This window comes from Chiroxiphia lanceolata, chromosome 26, assembly GCF_009829145.1.
Source record: "Chiroxiphia lanceolata isolate bChiLan1 chromosome 26, bChiLan1.pri, whole genome shotgun sequence".
Lineage (NCBI taxonomy): Eukaryota > Metazoa > Chordata > Aves > Passeriformes > Pipridae > Chiroxiphia > Chiroxiphia lanceolata.
Genome location: NC_045662.1, coordinates 159,528 through 181,919, shown reverse-complemented (window position 1 = coordinate 181,919; position 22,392 = coordinate 159,528). Strand labels below are relative to the sequence as shown.

Below are 22,392 nucleotides of genomic sequence, written 5' to 3'. Positions count from 1 at the left end.
ATCTGCCTCATCCTTGACTTCTCCACCCTGCTCCCTGCCATTGCTTGAGAAGGAGTTATCTGCAATGCCTTTGGACACTGGGAGCCCAAAGACTGAAGCTTTCCAGCAAGAGCCCCAGGCCTGTACAGCAGCTGTAAATTTCCCTTGTAAGAGCACTATCATCTTTCATCCCAGTGTTTATTTAGCCTCATTGTCTATGTTGTACAATGTGGCTGCTTCAGAGAGCCCCTGTGGTCCTTCCACCTCTCTCTGCCTGGCCTGGTTGTCCTCAGGGCATCTTGCCAAACTCTCGTGTGGTGCTGCTGACCCCTGGGCTCGTGTCATATATCTTTTCTAGGAGATGATTTTTTTCAGCAAACGCCCTGTGGAGGATAGCAAAGCTGCAGAGATGAGCCCAAATGTCAGGAGAGAGCCTGGCTGTCCCAAGAGCTGGTGCTGATGGGGGCCAAAACTGCCCCTGGTCTCACCCCATTCCAGTCAGCAGTGGGATATCAGGATTGAACTGTGAAGTTTGTTAACTCCTCTGCAGCATCCCTGTGGGGTGGGGAAGACAGGGCAGGGGAGCAGCTGGATGGTGAGAGAAGGGCTTCCAGGTGTTCTGGATGAGATGTAGCAAAGCCATGGGGGCCATGTGCTGCTGCGGCCCAGCCTTCCTGGGTGCACTTCAGGAAAAGTGTTGTAAGAAAGACCTTCACTCAAAGCAATGACCTTGGGTTTTCTGGCTGCTTTTCCCAGAGGAAGCAGCATGTCAGCAAAGGAATCAAAGCTCAGGGGATTTCCAATGAGAAAGACACTAGGAGGAGTTGGGTATGTATTCTTCCATCCCATAAAATGAGAAAAAATGGACCGGAGTGAGAGGTGAGGGATTTCCAAAGTCTGCTCATCTCTGATGTCTCCCCTCCCTGACATGGAGGGATCCAATGCCTCCGGTGCCTCCGGTGCAGTGCCTCCAGAAAGCTGTACTGCAGATCCTGAAGGTGATTGTCCTGCTTCTGGTCAGGACAGTGTTAATTTTTGCAGTATCCAGGAGGGGGCACAGCCAGGACATAGAGGTTATTCCTCATTTTTTCAAGGATGGGGGAAGGGGTCCCTTCCAGGTTGTGTGCGTGGTGGCAAAGTTGGGCACCAACTGGTGAGCAATCACGTGTGAGTCATTTGCCTCCCTTGTACACTCTGTTATTAGTATTGTTTCTGTTACTGTTCTGTTGCTGTACTGTTTTCTTATTTCATTGCCGTTTCCAGTAAATTGTTCTTATCTCAGCCTGCGATCTTTGCCTTTTGTGCCTCCAATTCTCCCGTCCAACCTGCCTCAGGATAGAGGGGGAGTGGGAAGGGAAGGAGGAGTGGGAAGTGAGCGAGTGGCACACGATTTGCATGGTTTCAGTGAGAACACTAAATTATGGAACACCCGTCTTAAACACATCATCGTGGCTGGGCTTCGCGAACGAAGATTTAAGAAGGCTCTATCCACATTTGTTACAAGTACGCTGGTGGCTTATGAGGCCAATACGAGGTAGACATATCCGATTGCAAAAGGTACAGCAGAAAGACTCCCTAGGTGGTATATTCTGCAAGACATGATTCTTTCTCCCTTGTCTTTTCTCCTCGAGAGTGATTCTGTGTGCGTTCTCAAAGGAAACAGCAGCGTTATAGATGGTGTGTCTCCAGGCCTCCCGATTTGAGGCCAGAGTAGACCAGTTATGTTGATTGATATGACCGAGGCTGAGATGTTGTTTCAGGGAGTCCTTGTATCTTCTCTTCGGGGCTCCTCTCTTGTGGCAGCCGGTGGCAAGTTCACCATAAAGCAAGATCTTAGGGAGGCGGTGATCTTTCATCCTTGAGACGTGTCCTGCCCAACGCAGCTGTGTTCTCAGCAACGTGGCCTCAATACTTGTGACTGCTGCTTGTTCTAGAACAGAGGTATTGGTCACATGATCTGGCCAGTGGATGTTTAGGATTGTACAGAGGCAGCGTTTATGGAAGCGTTCTAGGAGACGCAGGTGGTGGCGGTAGATGACCCATGATTCGAAACCATATAAAAGAGTAGACAGCACTATGGCTTTGTAAACACTGATCTTTGTACTTTTCTTCAAGTGTTTATTTTGCCAAACTCTTTTATGGAGTTTTCCAAAAGCACTATATGCCTTTGCTAACCTGTTGTCTATCTCTCCATCAATCTTACCATCCTAGGAGATGAGGCTACCTAGGTAATTAAACTGCTGAACTGGTTTGAGAACTGATGGGGCAATGGTGATATGGGGATGATGGAAGACTTCCTGAGGTGCCAGTTGATAGAGAACTTCTGTCTTCTTTAAGCTGAGTTCCAGCCCAAAAAACTCAGCAGCGTCTGCAAAGCAGGATTTTAAATGCTGCAGAGCTGCTTCTGTGTGGGCGACAAGGGCGGCATCATCAGCATAAAGCAGCTCCCAGACAAGATGATTTAAGGTCTTGGTGTGGGCCTTCAGTCGCCTTAGGTTGAAAAGGCTTCCATCAGTACGGTATCGAATGTAGATACCGTCCTGATCCTCGAGGTCTGCCGGGGTCCTTTGGAGCATCCTGCTGAAAAAGACTGTGAATAGGGTTGGAGTGAGAACGCAGCCTTGTTTCACACCATTCTTTATTAGAAAGGGCTCAGAAAGTGCATTGCCATATCTGACTTGACCATGCTGATCCTCATGGAGTGAGATAATCATTTTAAGGAACTTGGGGGGACAACCTACATGTTCCAAAATCTGCCATAGGCCTTTTCTGCTCACAGTATCGAAAGCCTTGGTGTGGTCGACAAAGGTTACATAGAGACCTTTGTTCTGTTCCCTACACTTCTCTTGCAGTTGTCTCAGAACAAACACCATGTCTGTGGTACTCCTGTTGGCTCTGAAACCGCATTGGCTTTCAGGTAGAATTCCTTCTGCTACAGTGGGTATTAGTCTGTTCAAGAGTATTCTTGCCAGGATCTTGCCAGCAATGGAGAGCAGAGAAATACCACGGTAATTTGAGCAATCTAGTTCACCTAGTTCCCAACAGTATACCACAAATTCGTGAAATTTGGCATGGAGTGCAAGGCCCCCATGTTTCCAGACTTCAGGTGGAATTCATCAACCCCAGCTGCCTTGCTGATTTTCACCTGCTGTATGGCCTTGAGGGTTTCTCCTAAACTGGGGGCAGTATCCAATTCGTACTTCACCACTTGCTGTGTGATGGACTGAATTGCTGAGTCTTGGACTACATGGTTGGTACTGAAAAGAGTCTGAAAGTGTTCAGATCATTGATTCAGAATGGAGGTTTTATCTGTTAGAAGCATTTGACCATCAGCACTGAGTAGAGGGCTTTGGACCTGGTATGCAGGCCCATATGCTGTTTTCAGGGCCTCATAGAAACCTTTGTGATCACCCGTATCTGCGCATAATTGAGTTTTTTCAGCTAGATCAATCCACCACTTGTTCTGGATGTCACGGAGTTTCTGTTGGAGCTTGCTGCATGCAAGACGAAAGGCTGTTTTTCTTGCGTGACAGGATGGCAGTGCAAGGTGTGCTTGGTGGGTGGTTCTCTTCTTCCTCAACAATTCCTGGATCTCTTGATTGCTTTCATCAAACCAGTCCTTGTTCTTCTTGAGGGAGAACCCTAAGGATTCTTCAGAGGATTGCAGGATGATGTTTTTAATATGGTGCCAAATTGTTTCAGGAGAGGAATCTGTAGAATCTATGGAATGGTTTTCGAGCCTAGTTTGAAGGTTTGCCTGGAATTTGTCTCCCACTGTGGCTGATTGGAGATTGTTAACTTGGAGTCTTCTCCTTGGGATACTGCCCCTTTTAGGTTTGAATTTGAGACTGAAGTTGAGTTTTCAGTGCACAAGTCAATGGTCTGGCATTCTGTGCTGGGCCTCACGCAGGTATGGTGGACATCACGGACATCTCTCCGTCGCACCAAGACATAATCGATGAGGTGCCAATGCTTAGATCTGGGGTGCATCCAGGTTGTCTTCAGACTATCTTTCTTGCTGAAAGATACTATTAGTGATGGTGAGCTGTCACTCCGCAAAGAATTCTAGCAGAAGTCGACCATTAGCGTTGCAGTTTCCAACACCATACTTGCCTAGTATTCCAATTGCAGTTGTCTGAGAACAAACACCATGTCTGTGGTACTCCTGCTGGCTCTGAAACCACATTGGCTTTCAGGTAGAATTCCTTCTGCTATAGTGGGTATTAGTCTGTTTAAGAGTATTCTTGCCAGGATTTTGCCAGCAATGGAGAGCAGAGAGAGTAATACCATGGTAATTTGAGCAGTCTGATTTAGTACCTTTCTTCTTATATAGGGTGATGATGACTGCATCTCGAAGGTCTGATGGTAGTTCGCCTAGTTCCCAACAGCATAGTAAGAACTCGTGAAATTTAGCATGGAGTGCGTGGCTCCCGTGTTTCCAGACTTCAGGTGGAATTCCATCAACCCCAGCTGCCTTGCCGATTTTCACCTGCTATATGGCCTTGAGGGTCTCTCCTAAATTGAGTATCCAATTCATACTTCACTGGTTGTTGTGTGACGGACTGAATGACTGTGTCTTGGACTACACGGTTGGTACTGAAAAGGGTCTGAAAGTGTTCAGACCATTGATTCAGAATGGAGGTTTTATCTGTTAGAAGTGTTTGACCATCAGCGCTGAGTAGAGGACTTTGAGCTTGGTATGTAGACCCGTATGCTGTTTTCAGGGCTTCACAGAACCCTCTGTGATCGCCTGTGTCCGCGCATAATTGTGTTTTTTCGGCTAGACTGATCCACCACTTGTTCTGGATGTCACGGAGTTTCTGTTGGAGTTTGCTGCATGTGATGCGAAAAGCTGTTTTTCTTATGTGACAGGATGGCAGAGTAAGGTGTGCTTGGTGGGTGGTTCTCTTCATCCTCAACAATTCCTGGATCTCTTGAATGTTTTCATCAAACCAGTCTTTGTTCTTCTTGAGGGAGAACCTTAAGGATTCTTCAGAGGACTGCTGGATGCGGTTTTTAATATGGTGCCAGAGTGTAACAGGAGAGCTATCTGTAGAATCTGTGGAATGGTTATCAAACCTAGTTTGAAGATTAGCCTGGAATTTGTTTCTCACTGTGGCTGATTGTAGATCGTTGACTTGGAGTCTCCTCCTTGGGATGCTGCCCCTTTTAGGTTTGAATTTAAGACTGAGGTTAAGTTTACAGCACACAAGTCGATGGTCTGTTTGGCATTCTGCACTGGGCATCACACGGGTATGGTGGACATCACGGACATCTCTCCGTTGCACCAAGACATAATCATTGAGGTGCCAATGCACCCAATCTGGGATGCATCCAGGTTGTCTTCAGAGTATTTTTCTCCTGAAAGATAGTGTTAGTAATGGTGAGCTGTTGCTCCGCACAGAATTCTAGTAGAAGTTGACCATTATCATTGCAGCTTCCAACACCATGCTTGCCTAATATTCCTTTCCAGGCTTCAAAATTCTTTCCTACTCTGGTGTTGAAATCACCAAGGATAATGATCTTATCATCTGCAGGCACCTTTTGGGTAAGGCGGTGCAGGTCGGTGTAAAATTTATCTTTTTCAGCAGGGTCAGCTTGGAGAGTTGGGACATATATACTAAAGAGGACAACGTGTTGCTTGTTGTGTAGTGGAAGGCATAGGGAGATAACGCCATCAGAGTGACCTGTCAGCAGATTTTCGAGTTTTGGAATGATAGAGTTTTTGATCATGAAGCCGACTCCTGAGATACGCTTTTCGGTTCTGGGCTTACCAGACCAAAAGAGTGTGTAACCAGCACCATGTTCTCTGAGGCTACCTTCCTCGTGAAGGTGAACTTCACTGAGAGCAGCAATGTCGATGTTAAGACGAACCAGTTCATGGGCAATTGGGGCAGAACAGCGCTCAGGACATCCGCTATCTGCAGAATCAAGCATGGTTCTGATGTTCCAGCATGCGAGAGTCAATTTGGGTACACCTTTGAAGGTGAGATGCAGTATGCGCGGAACTGAACCCACCCTTTAATCCGAAGGTTCATCTGCCAGGGTTGAGCGAGCTTGTTCGGTGGCAGCGAGGTCCTCAGGATGTTGGTTTAATTAGAGTGACCTTCACTTAGATGGATGGCCTTACAGGGCTAAGTGAGCACCATCTGCCTGGTTTTGGGAATTAGAGTTGTCCTTCTCCTAGGATGGTTGCCAGAAGGCTAGTGAGCCCATCCTGCCCATGGACATATTATATCTGACCCTACGGTTTTGACCTGATTGGCATGGGAGACCCTACTGACGGCATGTACCATTGCCAGCATAGCTCACAACCTCATAGGGATACACAGGCTTCCTCCCCACTGAGACCTCACGGCCTGTCAGACCCCCTCCCCCACCCCCAAATTGGACTGGCAAACCTCTGTGCACGCCGAAGATCCTCCTCTTTACTCCCCTCCTCTGGGATGGTTCGCCAGATTCCCCCCTCGCACCCCCCCTTGCCCATCCCCACCCCCCCCCGCTCCCCTTCCAACCTCCAGCCCCCCCCTCACCCCCTACCCCCCCCAACCCTCCCCCAACCCCCCACCCCTACCCCCAGTCCCCCAAATTGGACTGGCAAACCTCTGTGCGTTCCGAAGTTCCTCCTCTCAACTCCTCTCCTCCGGGACAGCTGCTGGGGGCCTGCCTGGCATGGCCGGTACACCTTAAACACAACAGTGAGTACATAAACACCTTGTATCTCAGCCGTGTATCACCTGTTCTGTAGCCATGACCTCCAGCATCAGCCTCCAAAGGGAGAAGCAGCGTTGAGGCATTTGCAGCACTCACCCTGCTCCAAACATAACCTGAACTGAATAACCATGCTGAGAAGTCCTTCCTTAGGGCACTGAAACTCCTGCCAGCTTCTCACACTCTTTGATACAGTCAGCAATTTCTCTTGCCATGCTCAGGAGTTTCCCAGGTTTGTTCTGTTATCTAAGGCTTACCCTAGGCCCTAATCAGCAGTTTGAGTACCTTAATGCATCTTCCCCCAACCTCCCCCGCCAAGTTATGGGCATGTGGCATTGTTTTTTCCTATCCTCCTCCTAGCTTTGGTGTGCTAGTCTTCTCCATCCAGATACCTCTGAAATTGTCGGGATAAATAGGACCCTCTAACAAATTGGCTTTTTAGTGTTAGAAAGAAAGTAATTACTTTTATTTGCAGCCCTGGGTGTGCATGTGGCTGACAAAAATCCTGCCTCCATATTGACAGCAAGACATCACTTTTCACCTATTTATACAGATTTGGCAAACAAAGAAATTAATGTTCATTGCTTCCAAATTACATCACTCACTCCCTTTCATTAATTAGTATTCTATGTGGTATTGCTTATTAATTTCTCACTTTCTACTGCAATAACTTCATATCTTTAATCTTTTTTTGTATATTTTTCCTCCCCTAGGGATTTCCTGACACAAATGCTGAGCCTTTGTTAGTCTTCTTCTTTATCTGCTGGTTTCTGCAGAAGGTCCTTGTAGTCCATAAATCTTGCGTTCCAGATGTCCTCCTTCAACAGGACATCTTTCTCTGACAGGCTTTCTCCACTGAAGCATAACAGGGTTAACTTCAACAAAACTTACAGTTTTAGTACTTTTCCCAAGCTGTGGTCTCACAAAGGAGCTTATGACAATTTTTACTCCATGCTGGCTGAAGTTGATGTGTGCTAAAAACAACCTATGATGTGTGTTAAAAACAACTAATCAAAAAGTTAATTAGGAACACTAAAAAAGTTAGAAAAGTTTTATGATTTCCAACAAGCCCAAAACAACATAGGCCAAGTGCAGCAGGAACAAAACTGTCTCTATCCATTGATGCCAGGAAAAGGTAACAGTAGTAAAACTCAATAGCCACATGTGCTATTAAGCTGGTATTTGTTTATTTTGGCGCCGGACATGCGGGGGATAGCCCCGCCTAACACGCGCGTGCCCTCGCCCATCATAGCTTCCGTTTTATACAATTAGGTCATACAGGTTCATTTTTACATCTTCATGAACTACCCGAGAGTGGGCAGTGTTCTATGTAAATCTCGGGACACGCCTCCTGGAGCCTGCGCACTTCTCTCTGGTGGTTGTCTCGGGTGGTCGTAAGGGATGAAGGCTCAAAGTCTTCCTCTCTCTGAACTTCTCACCTCACTCAGACCCTCAGCATCTTCCCCTGGCCACAGCTCCTCGTGGGCTGCCCGTCCACTCGGTGTCCCATTGGTTGTCTATTGGTTACACTTTGCTGCACTGCACACTTTCCCACTGGCTGCCCCTTCGCACCATCACACAGCTTTCCCATTGGCTGCCTCTGGGCAACTCCCCATTGGCTGCCCACCAGCACATGGCTGCTATCTTAGCAACAGCACACGAACCTTAAAATTTCACTTCTTAAACTGTGCAGCTTAAAATTTTCCCTTATCAATAGCAGCGTAACATTTTCTCAATAGCAACTTAACATTTTCCCTTATCACCATCCAGAGTGGGAGTCTGGCTAAAGTTGCAGCTGATCAAAACCTAACCAACCCTAGAGGCAGGAGTAAATGCGAAGCTGCTAAAAAGCCATCCAGGAACGTTTTCAGAGCTTGAGGACAAGACAGCAGCTGGGTGGGGGCCAGCAGCCAGCCAAGGTCCTCCCAGCGCAGCCTCTGAAGGGTTCCTTTGGCAGTCCCAGTTCAGGGCCAGCCCATGGCTGTACCCTGGGGGTAGATGAAATTAATTGGAAATGAACCTATAAGAGTCCAGGTCCTTTGCTATGAGTCTCACTGATAGAAGTGGAAGTGAAACCCTCAGCGTCTTGTGTGCCAGAAAAGCTGTGACCTGGCTCAGTTACAGCCCTGAGCAGGCTTTTACTCATCAGGTCGTGTGGCTCAGGGAAGGTGTGGGAGCTCTGTCAGAGGATGACTAGCCCTTTGCCACCAGCATGGGGGGAGGTCCAGTGGCTTCCACCTGGCGGAGGTGCCATGTCGGTTCCTGTGCCCAAGAACCATGTGGTTCCATGTGGTTCCATGTGACCCCATGTCACAAAGGGGCAGAGATGTGGCACCCATCCGGTGATTATGACCTCGCCTGCCCAACGCTTGGTATCCTGAGGAACGCGTCAACGAAAATCAGTTGGACAGAGTTGGCCTTCAGGATAACTCAGCTCCTTCCTTTGCTACTTGTGTGCCTGCCTTTTTTGGATGGTTTATTGTTTACTGATCATTTCTCCTCAACTTTCATCCTCTTTCAAAGGTAATGCTTTGGCTTTTGGCACAAATCATAGAGCAGGGTATATGGGATAAAAGTATAGGCTGGTTTATACCTTCCTAGCTGTAGGCTGAGGTGTTACAACTTTTATAGGCTGGCCAGGTATGACCTAGGCTAGAATTCCAGTTTGCTGATTCTTGGGTTTTTTCCATAGCCTAGGATAGGTAAGCAGGGAGGTGACTGTAGTCTGAGGGGATGGGCTCAGCCCACCTTGACTGCTGTGGGAGGGAGGGAGACAGAAAAAGGAGAGCAGCAAAGGCAGCAGTTAAAGTAGTGGCTGAAAGATGGTCACTCCTGGGAGGTGGGAAAGCCAGAGGGCTCTGTTGCTGCAGCAGTGACAGGAGAGCAGCAGGGCCTCTTCAGAGAAGGTAACATACATTGGAGCATTTGAAAAGGGCCTTTGAACCTGCTGTGAATTGGTGCCCTGTGACTGATCATAAGGGCATGAGCTGCAGCTCAGCAGCAGTTATAAGCACCACTGAAAGACTTGGTGGTGGATGCCGTTCTGCGTTTATTTAGAGTTTTTATACTTTCGGTGAGTTACAGTTAATTTCTTTGCAATTAGGTGACGGGATTGGTGCTGTTCTCTTTCTGGAGAGAAAGACATCCTTGGTCATCTAAAGCATTGCACTCTCTTCCTGAGAGAGGCAATGGCCACAGCAGGGAACGACTCCTGTGAGTAATAGCTTCACCAGCAGGTTTGGACTTTGTGAACTGCCGCAGACAACTGACATGGCTGGTGGTCAAATCCCAGAATGATGTGTTCACAACCTAGAGTGATCTCTGGGATGTTTCCTGAGAGCAGTCAAACTGACCCCCGTGTTTACAATTAGACCCAGGAAAACACCTTTTTGTCACTCCTCTGACACTAGGTACAAGACTTTGAAAGCTGCCATTGCTCGTAGAGAGGTCTGCCATCCTTTGGGTTACCTTCTGTGCTCAGTATTTACTTGTTTTCAACAAGTTACAATCAGGAAAAGGGATGGCTTCACTGATAATCCAGTCTACAACTCTACTGAGAAAGGAAGGTAGCCTGAGGCCCAGAAATCAGATTGTGGGTTTGTGGGACTCTCAGCAACGTAAACAGAGGAATGGATTTTTCCAAACCGGTAAATTTAAATGGCACTGTTTAAGCTTCCCCTGATGTTGTTGGGTTGGAAGTTAAAGCAGATGGTCCTGAGTGCTCCTGTAGAGACCTCACTGTTTAAATATGCCTTTGTGCCTCATTTCATCTCTTTTCAAATGGAATTTCCCTGCAGTCATTGCCGAGGGAATGACTCCGCCACAAAGGATCCTCTTTCCCCCAGAGAAGATTTGCATGGTCTGGCAGCAAAGACAGAGTGCTGGAGCCGGACTCCGCAATGTGGGCAACACATGCTTCCTTAATGCTGTCCTGCAATGCCTGACATACACCCCGCCGCTGGCCAACTATCTGCTCTCCCGGGAGCACAGCCAGGCCTGTGAGTACTTTTAGGGACATCTCCTTGTAAATCCGTTAATCAAATCCCAAGGATTCCCAGAACCTGAAATTTGATTTAGGAGAAAAGCAGCCCTTTGTCAGCCCCAGAACTTGTGTTCTTTGTACACTCAGGAGCCACCTGTCCTATCCAGCTGTCTTATTCTTCATGAAGGCACATCTTTCTAGCTCTGGGTCTCTATTCCTGCAAGTTAAAACCTCATTCCTAGCATTCCTCTGAAGAACATTTTCTATGCACTAAAATGTCCCGTGCTTGTTGAAACACTGGGAGGAGTGGCATATTGCACTGGAGTGGGAGTGGAAGAAGAGGAGTATTCCACCGCTATGGATATTTTGCTAACCAGACGACCTTCTCTCCCTCCCTCCTCAGGTCGCCAACAAGGCTTCTGCATGATGTGCATCATGGAAGCGCATGTTAACAAGGTCCTGCATTCCTCAGTCAGTGCCATCCTGCCTTTGGCTGTTCTCAGGGGTTTCAGATGTATGTAATTTCAGGTTCTTTGACAGGTTTTCTTCCCTTCCTGTATGAGACAACTACTAACTTCCTGTTTCTTAGTCATAGGAGAACATTTTCAGCTTGGCAGGGAGGAAGATGCCCATGACTTCTTATGCTGTACTGTCAATGCCATGCAGAGAGCTTGTCTGAGTGCAAGCAACGAGTAAGCACAAGCAAGTTACCTTTACAAAGTTCTGAGCCCTTTGGACTCCTTGATGTGGTCTCATCAAGGAAAACCTACAGCCGGGGCTTGGAGGAAGTAATACTCTGTCTTACTACTTGTTTCCAGCTTGGACATATCATCTCAATCTACTACCATTGTCCATCAAATATTTGGAGGCTTTCTGAGATCCAGAGGTATGTTTCTACAACTATTGCTCTCCTTGGCATTGCCTGTGCCCTTCTGTCTGCCTGTGCCCAACAGCTGGTCCTGGGACTAGCAGGACAGGTACAATGAGCACAAAGCGGTACCATCATTCAACTCACCATTGCTCGGCATTTTGATTTTTCCTTCCAGTCATCTGCTTCAGCTGCAAAGCCATTTCTGATTCCTATGAGGCCTTCCTGGATGTCCCTTTGGATATCAAAGTAAGAGGTTTTGCAGTTGTGCCTCAAGACATCGCAAGGCTTTTCAGAGTCAACACATTTGTCCTGAAAGCATATACTGTGAACACAAGAGGTCTTGGTCGTGGATGGGAAGGGGAACGGATGTTGTCCTCCTGCAGAGGCCATGACACTGGTCTCTCTGTAGGTGCTGGCTTTAAGCTGGACAAGCACCCATTATGCTCTCTGCACCCTTGACATATCCTCCTCCTTCTTCCCTTTGCCCTCCTTCAACACCTGTCTGGCTTCCAGGCTGATGGGTTGGATTGTTTTCACTACTGATGACCCTACATAACATCAGTAGCTCAATGGGAGGTGGTACAGAGAGGGAGCTCTTGATTGCCCCTGAGAACCTCTGGGACAGGGGAAATGTTCAGCACCACACTCTCTTTCTGGCTCCTTCTGGATACAGCTTGCAGACTCATGGTGGGTCTCCTCAGCATCAGCTACAGAGGTTTTCTTATCAGCTCCTGGAAAATGTTTGGGCGAGGGCATTTCCGGTAGCTCAGTGCACTGATTTCTCAATTCTCCAGGCAGCCTCATCCCTCACTGCAGCTCTGGAGGACTTTGTAACACCTGAGCGCCTGGATGGTGAAAACTGCTTTAAATGTAGCAAGTAAGATGATTTACTAACAACATATTAACACGAGACTCTTGTGTGAGGGGGCTACAAGTCATTGAGCTGAAGTCATCTTCTCATGGAAGTTTACTGCACACTAATGAGACACAGTTTTGTTTGTCTGGTTTTTTAGGGGGGTTGGTTTTGTTTGTTTGTTTGTTTGTTTGTTTGTTTTAAATATGGCACTGAATTGCCTTAAAATAGCATAAGGATGCACGAGACAAGAAAGCCTTGGTGGAAGATAGGGTGCATTTCAGCGCTGTGCTCTGTGCTTGGTTTCAAGGTGTGAGAAGAATGTTGCCGCCACTAAGAGGTTCACTGTCCACTGTGCACCCAAGGTTCTCACAGTGTGTCTGAAGAGGTTTGACTGCTTCACTGGTGGGAAGATCAGCAAGGTGTGTACACTATTGGTGCGCAGCTTTCTCTTCAAGAAGTGGATTTCCTAAAGCAGTATGCTTGTCACAAGCTGCTTGTACTGGGTTTTTTGTGGTCCCTTCTGGGGAGTGGAAAGTTCCTGTGGGAAGACAGGCAAGCACTGTGCTCTGATAGGGCTGCTTTGACTGAGAATGGTTTCCTGCCACCCAAACCATTATATGTTGCTTTATGGAAAACCAAGTGCTCATGAGCCCCAGAGATGTATTGATACACCTGGACTGGCCCTTGCACTTGGTAGGCTATTTCATGTCACAGACCAGGATCATTTCTGAGCCCTCTTGGTCTCTCCATAGGTTGTAGAGTATCCGGAGTACTTGGATCTTCGCCCATACATGTCTCAGGCAGATGGAGAACCACTCCTCTACTCCTTATATGCTGTCCTGGTGCACAGTGGTGTCAGCTGTCATGGAGGACACTATTTCTGCTACACAAAGGTAAAAGAGCAACTTCCTTCCCAATGGGGAAAAATGTGTGCTGGGGAAGATGAACTTTCCTGTCAGTGTTACTGACAGCCAAAGTTTTGGGGCAGAAGGCCTCCTTAGCGGCTGGACTGGATTTGTTTTGACATGCTCTTGATTTGGCAGTTTTCTACCTGTGTTTTTGGAGAGAAACCCATGGAGAGAGCCTTGCCTTTTTTTTTACAGGCCAGCAATGGATTGTGGTACCGGATGGACGATGAATCTGTGGAGCTGCGTTCCATTGACACAGTTCTCAGGCAGCAAGCCTACCTGCTGTTCTATGCCAGGTAATAACCAGGATTCAAATATGTTCAGAATACATTTCCTTTTCCTCATTTGCAGTTGTGCTTCTCACCTTCCTGAGTGTTTTTCTCATCAAATGAAATTACTACCTGCATCATTCAGTGCTGTCAAATCTGAACTACTCCGTGTCTGTCCTTTACTGGGCTTCAGGCTGTGGCCCGGATGTAATCTGCTACTTGCCTGGTCTCTGATGTTGACTCTTGCGGATAAGAGGACTTAAAGAGGACCTCCAGGAAAGATGGGGAGGCACCATTTGTCAGGGAACGTAGTGACAGGATGAAGGCTATCAGTTTTCAGCTAACAGAGGGCAGGTTTACATTAGATATTGGGAAGGAATTCTTTGCTGTAAGGGTGCTGAGACACTGGCACAGGTTGCCACAGCATCTGTGGGTGCCCCATCCCTGGAAGTGTTCAAGGCCAGGTTGGACAGGGCTTGGAGAAACCTTGGATAGTGGAGGGTGTTCCTGCCCACAACAGCGGGGTGGAACAAGATAAAGTTAAAGGTCCCTTGCAACCCAAACAAATCTGTGAATTTATGAAATGGAGGCTGTGGGAGGTATAGAGATGAGGTTTTTGTTGGGACAGAGGCAAACTTGGTGGGAAGACCCTAGCTGAGTTTCCCATTAGTGTCCTTGGTTGCCTTCTCTCTGTCATAGAAACCTCTCTGAGAAAATGACTGAACCCCAGAGGAGGTTGCAACAACAGCTCTAAACTGGGATCACTCTTTTTTTTTCTCCAGATGCTCTGATCTGAGAACTGGAGAAAGGGCTTCTTCCTCACTGGCACCATCACATGCCCCTTCCTTCCTCAGTCAGTGTGTGGCCAGCAGCAAGCAGGCGGGTTCTGTTGGACCACAGGGTCTGACTGGTAGGACTAAGGTAACTTTGGGGTCGTGGGTCAGGGGCCTCCAAAAGAGCCTTTTGGAGGCCCCAAACTGTCCTGTCCCAGAACTTGTAGGGGTTCCCCACTGCTCTGATCCTTTCAGGAGAAAAGGGCAGGAACTCTCCACAGCTCTCTTTGCAGGGCATGAAGTACACTGGCAGGGAGCGGTCCCGGAGCAGATCCCCTCTGTGGGGCAGGGATCTCCGCAGCTGGTCTGTGGACATCACAGACTATGATGACTCTTCAGAGAGAAGAACTGGTCCTCCAAGTTGTGACCGTGGTCCTAGGGATAGCACAGTTGCAAGGCCTTCCAAGAGGATCTGCCAGTGGGCTCCTGCTCCCAGGGCTGCTCAGGAGCAAACCTTGCTGAGGCAGAGGGAGCCAAGCAGATCTGTGCGGGGAACTTACAACCTTCGCAGCTGGTTTGTGCAGTACACAGACTATGACCGCTCACTGAGGAAGAGAAAGAGGGAGAGAACAAGTCCTCCACGTTGTGACCAAGTCTTAGTGAATACTGCAGTTCCAGGGCCCTCCAAAGCCAGTTCCAAGCAGGTTCTCATGCTCAGGGCTGCTCAGGAGCAAACCCGACAGAGGCAGAGAGAGCAGAGAAGATCAGCATGGCGGGGCTATGATTGCCACAGCCAGTTTGTGCAGTACACAGACTACCGCCCTTCAGAGAAGAAGAGGAGGGTTTCCAAGCCCCAGAGATTCACATCAGACAAGCATTCAGGGCACTCTGGGAATGATGGCGTTGGATTATGGCCCTGGCTCAAGCAGAACAGAAGACTAGCACTGCGTTTATTAGCGAAGGCATCCTTGTTTTCGACACGCCTTCTCAGACATGAGTGAATGATTTATCTAAGTAGATGATAGTTATGATAATATAGAAATATTATTAGAAATAGAGAAATATATATAGAAATATAGAATATATATATAGAAATATATATAGAAATATAGAAATACATATAGAAATATAATATAGAAATATATATAGAAATAATATTTTATAATACATTATTACATGTTATATATATTCATCAGTAGATAGTAATATTATAATAAATATTATTAAAATAATAAAATAATAAATACTAAAATACTTTAATCAGAATTATTTATTCCGCGTTGTAGATAGTTATAGCTACAAACATAGTGCAGTATTTGGAAGCAGTGTTGAAGTAATTATATTAAAGCTAACAAAACAAATATTAAGTAGAGATTGTGCAGTACACAGACTACCGCCCTTCAGAGAAGAAGAGGAGGGTTTCCATGCCCCAGAGATTCACGCCAGACAAGCATTCAGGGCGCTCTGGGAATGATGGCGTTGGATTATGGCCCTGGCTCAAGCAGAACGGAAGACTAGCACTGCGTTTATTAGTGAAGGCATCCTTGTTTTCGACACGCCTTCTCAGACATGAGTGAATGATTTATCTAAGTAGATGATAGTTATGATAATATAGAAATATTCTTAGAAATATAGAAATATATATAGAAATATAGAATATATATATAGAAATATGTATAGAAATATATATAGAAATATAGAAATATATATAGAAATATAATATAGAAATATAGGTAGAAATAATATTTTATCATACATTATTACATGTTATATATGTTCATCAACAGATAGTAATATTATAATAAATATTATTAAAATAATAAAATAATAAATACTAAAATACTTTAATCAGAATTATTTATTCCGCGTTGTAGATAATTATAGCTACAAACATAGTGCAGTACTTGGAAACAGTGTTGAAGCAATTATATTAAAGCTAACAAAACAAATATTAAGTAGAGATTGATGTTACCCCTGCGAAGGGCCATGGGCAAATCGCTTTCTCTCAGGCTCAAGGAGTAACCTTGATGGCTGTCCCCACTCAAGGGAGGAATCCCCACACACACTCCAAGAAGGAGCTGTTAGAAGTCCCTCCCATTAAAATCTGGGAACAGGGCTTCTCTAGTGTAAAGTGACGGAGCGCCAGCCAAGTGTTGCTCAGGGAGCTGTGCCAGCTGGAGCTGGATGCTCTGCCTAAGCAGGGATATAGCAGCTCCAGCTGTGTCTTGTGTATGACTTGTCAGTGATGGCTTGAGCAAGGATGGTCTGCTGGTCACTGATAGGAGTGAACAAGGAGGGTCTGCTGTTTTAAGTGTTGAAGAATGCTGAGACCAGCTTGGCCAAACTATCAGACCCACTACTGGAGCCCAAAATGTCAGGCAGGATAAATCAAACTCTCAAATACTATTTTTAGTACTAGGAACCAGGTAATACTTTATTTCATGGGGGATCACTCCTCTAAAGATGCGCGTGCAAGTTCAAAACTTTTCACGATTTACACATTTTATCAAAGAAAGAAATTAATGTTCATGGGCTATAAATTGCATAATTCAGTTCATTAATTAGTATTCTATCTTAGCTATTGATTTCTTGCTTCTCATGCTATTAGTCCATGTTTTAGGTGCTTTCATTATTTCTCCCAGATAGACAGGGTTTCAGTACAATTGCCAAATTGTCTTTGTTAGTTCCTTCTTTGTCGCGGGGTTCTGCAAAATGTCCTTTTGGTACATAAATTCTGCATTCCTCGTGTCCCATGTCAGCAATATCTCTCTTCCCCAGGTCTGAGATCATTGAAGCATATCAAGGTTGATTATAGTTGTTTTAACAAAACTCAAAGTTTCAGTAATATTCCCAAGCTGCATTCCCACTATAGAAGCTTATGATAAAACCTTACTAAATGCTGGCTATAGTGGGGTATCACAGGGTGGAAAATAAGAGTACTTAAAAAAATTAATTAGGAAAGTTAAGTAAAATTACTGAGTAAGCCTGAAAACACATAATCTAAAGATGTATATGACTGATAGTCAATCACCTTATACAATAAAAGTCCAGTCCCACTTTTGCATACCAAGGACTTCTAGCATACCTCCCTAAGGCGTTTGAAGATCCTTCCTTTGAGTGGGGAAACCCCTCAAGGTCACTCCTCAAGGCTGAGCAAAATAGATTTGCCCACGGTTGTTGGTAGGAGTGAGTAACATCGATCTCTAATAAGATCTAATCTCTTAATAACTGTTTTACTAGCTTTAATATTATTGCTTCAATATAATTGTTCACTGACAAAGCTCCCCAAGAATGGGCTGTGCCTTCTACTGGCAACATTCCATCATGGGGCTCCAGGACTCCCTGGGCAGGCTGAAGGTCCGGATGCAGCCCAGTGCTGCTCTCAGCTCAGGCACCGCTATGGTGCCCGCTGCCCTCATGGAAGGCCCCATTCACTGTAGAAATAGGATCCCCATAGTCCCTCATCCTGGGCTCCCCCATCCCTGGCCTCACACCTTTCCGTCCAGGGCAGGCCCTGCTGTGGAGAGCAGAGAGGCTCTGCTGCCACTCTGGGGGTGCCCATGAGCTGTGGAACAGCTCTAGTGGCAGAGTGCAGGGCTGAGCTCTCCATGGGACTGTGGCCTCAGGCAGATCCATTTTCCTTTCCTTGTCTCTTTTCCACTCATGTCCCAAGAATGCAATTCAGGTATTAGTCAAGATATGATTTTCAAAGATCTTTAAAATCTGCTGCCTGTCCTTACTTCATTGTTAGTAAGTTTATTATAAGGAAATTTCTACTGAAGAATCAAACCTAACTTTCTCACTACATGGGACAAGAATTAGATTTCCCATTTTATACTAATGCCTAGTACTTGGAAGAAAAAGGTTTCCTGGTTCTTATTTGCTCTGATGTTGATTTGGTTATCCACTAGCAGAAAGGAACAAGCAGGCTGCCTACCTACTGTACTGCAGTAACTTATTTTACACCCCAGATATTTATGTCTATTTATTTATAAAAATCTGATGATACTCACTGCACTGGAAATATTTAGACCTGACAAAGCAAGGCAATGACATTCAATATTTATCTATAAGAAATATCTCTAATATTCTGGGCCATTGATAAGACCTATGAATCTGTAGTGGTTTGAACCAGGTTTTTCCCCTGCAGTTATTAAGTGGTAACCCCCAGGGGGTGGTAAGCCTTGAAGTTTTAGCCAGTGAGTGCTTCTGCAAAATATAAACATATCACAAGCAAACGGAAGAGAAGGGTAGTTGTAGTTTGGGTTGTAGAAGAAGAGGTAGCCATGTTGTAAGACCACGAGGAAGGGGGCTTGGAGCCCCTTGGGGCCTCTGGGGCCCCCCAGCCCCAGTTGGGGGCTGCAGAGACTTGGAACAGTGTTAAGCTGGACTAAGTGTCCGTAGCTGAACCTGGAGATGTTTCTTCACTGTGAGCGGCAGCGGCAGAATTGCGCTGACCGAAGAAACGGTGGCAGAGAGCCAAGAGAGATAAGACCAGTAGCAACAACAGGCAGGTAGCAACACAGAAAGAACTCCTGGAAGGAGAGAGAGAGGACGAGAACGAGAGCCAGCAGCTGAGAGACAGAGTTTTGGGGGTAAGAACTGAACCAGACCCCCCAAACTCCTTGGAGACCCCTCACGTCCTAGAAGGGAGGGGTGAAGTGCGACATGCACTGCAGAGAAGAGCTAAGAAGCTCAGTCGTCCTGAGAGCTCAGCCAGGACGAAATGTGTGGGAGGTGGACCTTGGGCCCTCCCTCGCTGCAGCTATAGAGAAGCTAGCAACTTGGAATCAGAGCCAGAAGCTCTGCAAGGGGCTTGAGTCCCCTGAAGATACCAGACCGTCACAGAGACTCCTGTGCTCCGTTGATATGACCGTGGTGGAAGGACCTTTGTCTGGGGTGAACGTAGCCCACGGAAGACCCCTTTGCCTGCGTCAAGGGGCCGAGAGGGGCTTGGAGGCCTCCCTCGTGAGTGCTGTCAAAGATCCAGCTACCAGCTGCTGCGTAGAAGAAGAGAACCTGCTGCCTTAGAGACATTGCTGCTTTGAAGAAGGGATCTGTCCTTCTTCCCTCCTGGACTTTTATTAGGAGGGGAGAAGAGATTTGACCCATTGTAAATACTTACATCATGGTAGAGATAGTTGAGATTGTGTGTATAATGTATTATAATAAAAAAAAAAAAAAGCCAGTTTGTAAGAGGGTCCTATTTATCCTGACAATTTCAGAGGTATCTGGATGGAGAAGACTAGCACACCAAAGCTAGGAGGAGGATAGGAAAAAACAATGCCACATGCCCATAACTTGGCGGGGGAGGTTGGGGGAAGATGCATTAAGGTACTCAAACTGCTGATTAGGGCCTAGGGTAAGCCTTAGATAACAGAACAAACCTGGGAAACTCCTGAGCATGGCAAGAGAAATTGCTGACTGTATCAAAGAGTGTGAGAAGCTGGCAGGAGTTTCAGTGCCCTAAGGAAGGACTTCTCAGCATGGTTATTCAGTTCAGGTTATGTTTGGAGCAGGGTGAGTGCTGCAAATGCCTCAACGCTGCTTCTCCCTTTGGAGGCTGATGCTGGAGGTCATGGCTACAGAACAGGTGATACACGGCTGAGATACAAGGTGTTTATGTACTCACTGTTGTGTTTAAGGTGTACCGGCCATGCCAGGCAGGCCCCCAGCAGCTGTCCCGGAGGAGAGGAGTAGAGAGGAGGAACTTCGGAACGCACAGAGGTTTGCCAGTCCAATTTGGGGGACTTGGGGTAGGGGTGGGGGGTTGGGGGAGGGTTGGGGGGGGTAGGGGGTGAGGGGGGGGCTGGAGGTTGGAAGGGGAGCGGGGGGGGGTGGGGATGGGCAAGGGGGGGTGCGAGGGGGGAATCTGGCGAACCATCCCGGAGGAGGGGAGTAAAGAGGAGGATCTTCGGCGTGCACAGAGGTTTGCCAGTCCAATTTGGGGGTGGGGGAGGGGGTCTGACAGGCCGTGAGGTCTCAGTGGGGAGGAAGCCTGTGTATCCCTATGAGGTTGTGAGCTATGTTGGCAATGGTACATGCCATCGGTAGGGTCTCCCATGCCAATCAGGTCAAAACCGTAGGGTCAGATATAATATGTCCATGGGCAGGATGGGCTCACTAGCCTTCTGGCAACCATCCTAGGAGAAGGACAACTCTAATTCCCAAAACCAGGTAGATGGTGCTCACTTAGCCCTGTAAGGCCATCCATCTAAGTGAAGGTCACTCTAATTAAACCTACGTCCTGAGGACCTCGCTGCCTGAAGTGCACCCAGGAAGGTTGGGCCGCAGCAGCACATGGCCCCCATGGCTTTGCTACATCTCATCCAGAACACCTGGAAGCCCTTCTCTCACCATCCAGCTGCTCCCCTGCCCTGTCTTCCCCACCCCACAGGGATGCTGCAGAGGAGTTAACAAACTTCACAGTTCAATCCTGATATCCCACTGCTGACTGGAATGGGGTGAGACCAGGGGCAGTTTTGGCCCCCATCAGCACCAGCTCTTGGGACAGCCAGGCTCTCTCCTGACATTTGGGCTCATCTCTGCAGCTTTGCTATCCTCCACAGGGCGTTTGCTGAAAAAAATCATCTCCTAGAAAAGATATATGACACGAGCCCAGGGGTCAGCAGCACCACACGAGAGTTTGGCAAGATGCCCTGAGGACAGCCAGGCCAGGCAGAGAGAGGTGGAAGGACCACAGGGGCTCTCTGAAGCAGCCACATTGTACAACATAGACAATGAGGCTAAATAAACACTGGGATGAAAGATGATAGTGCTCTTACAAGGGAAATTTACAGCTGCTGTACAGGCCTGGGGCTCTTGCTGGAAAGCTTCAGTCTTTGGGCTCCCAGTGCCCAAAGGCATTGCAGATAACTCCTTCTCAAGCAATGGCAGGGAGCAGGGTGGAGAAGTCAAGGATGAGGCAGATCAGAAAGACTCGGGCAGCACAAAGAGATCTACAAGGGAGAGAGGCAGCATCTGAAAGGCACTCCTTGCTGACCTATGAGCTGGTGCCGTGGGCTCTACAACTGCTGCCTGCAGTCAGCTTGGAAGCTCTGGCAGTTTTAACAGGAGGTTTGTCTGCAAACAAGATGGAGAGACATTAGGATGATGGATGCGGGTATATTCCTGACCTAGGCTCTCCAGAGGGAGATTTGCTGTCTCCTCATGGGCCATAGAGGCTTTTAATATGGGCTGAACTTCACTTTGTCTCCCCAAGCTCATGTCCAACCTGTTCCATGGCCTCTGACTGCGATCTGCTGTCCGCCTAGCTTCATCCCCCCTCACAACCCTGGGGACTCCTTGGAGATGAATGACTGCTGTGCCAGCACCTACTGCTCCAGGAAGGGAGTGCAAGGTGAAGATGCTACACTCGCAGGTGCAAAGAAAGTTCATTTTGCCATGGAATCCCAGGAGGTCACCATGCACATCATCAATGGGGTCTGAAAAAAGAAAAATTAAAGATGTTGAGGCAGCTGAGCTCATCAAGCACATGTAGAAAAGCTCCTGATTTCAGTATGGCTGGTTCTTTTGAAATGCCCCAGGAAGGAAGATTTGGTCTCAGGCATCATCAGCCTCATTGGCCAGTCTAGAGAGAACTGCCTGGACTTGAATCAGAAGTTTGTGGATAAGAGATTTAGCTTCATTTAGCTAGAAATGGGATATCTCTCTCCAGTGAGCCAGCTGCTTGCCATTCCGTTAGTCCCTGGCCACAAGCAGCACTGAATCTGTGATCTCTCCCCCTCCAGTTTCTCAGAGTCCCTGGGTAACCCTGAAAGCACTGCTTCAGTATCAGGTTCTGATACTGAAGGCAAGAGGCCTTCAAAAAAGCAGCTAGGGGATTAGGTGAGGGGAAGAACCAGAAAATTGCACAGATTCTTCCCTGGATTCGTGAAAGACAATAAGAGAGGAATATAAGACCCCCAAAAGCAAGTCCACTTGATGGGAGCGGCAGGTGAGCATCTCTGGTTCAGTAATGATACGATGCACTCAACTGCAGCTTGCAGATAAGAATCCTGAAACATTCCAGTTGTCAAGATT

At 47.1% G+C, this 22,392-nt stretch overlaps 1 protein-coding gene and 1 long non-coding RNA gene across 2 annotated transcripts in view; one reads left to right on the top strand and one right to left on the bottom strand.

Moving 5' to 3' along the window:
• Positions 1–7,357: 7,357 nt before the first annotated feature.
• On the bottom strand, positions 7,358–8,999 carry LOC116798708. The gene is made up of 2 exons (XR_004360935.1): positions 8,746–8,999; positions 7,358–7,545 (listed from the first exon to the last, which is right to left on the bottom strand). It is a non-coding gene; the product is annotated as an uncharacterized LOC116798708 (long non-coding RNA).
• Positions 9,000–9,099: 100 nt separating this feature from the next.
• The window catches only part of LOC116798515 (ubiquitin carboxyl-terminal hydrolase 42-like), a 31,478-nt gene continuing 18,185 nt past the window's right edge, over positions 9,100–22,392 (top strand). The window contains exons 1-13 of the mRNA XM_032711011.1: positions 9,100–9,213; positions 9,794–9,903; positions 10,488–10,688; positions 11,076–11,186; positions 11,262–11,364; positions 11,491–11,558; positions 11,719–11,789; positions 12,338–12,420; positions 12,707–12,818; positions 13,152–13,292; positions 13,503–13,603; positions 14,359–14,497; positions 14,643–14,915. Coding sequence (XP_032566902.1) covers positions 9,879–9,903; positions 10,488–10,688; positions 11,076–11,186; positions 11,262–11,364; positions 11,491–11,558; positions 11,719–11,789; positions 12,338–12,420; positions 12,707–12,818; positions 13,152–13,292; positions 13,503–13,603; positions 14,359–14,497; positions 14,643–14,915 — 1,428 coding nt within the window. The 5' untranslated portion in view covers positions 9,100–9,213; positions 9,794–9,878. The remainder of the gene's footprint in view (positions 9,214–9,793; positions 9,904–10,487; positions 10,689–11,075; positions 11,187–11,261; positions 11,365–11,490; positions 11,559–11,718; positions 11,790–12,337; positions 12,421–12,706; positions 12,819–13,151; positions 13,293–13,502; positions 13,604–14,358; positions 14,498–14,642; positions 14,916–22,392) is intronic.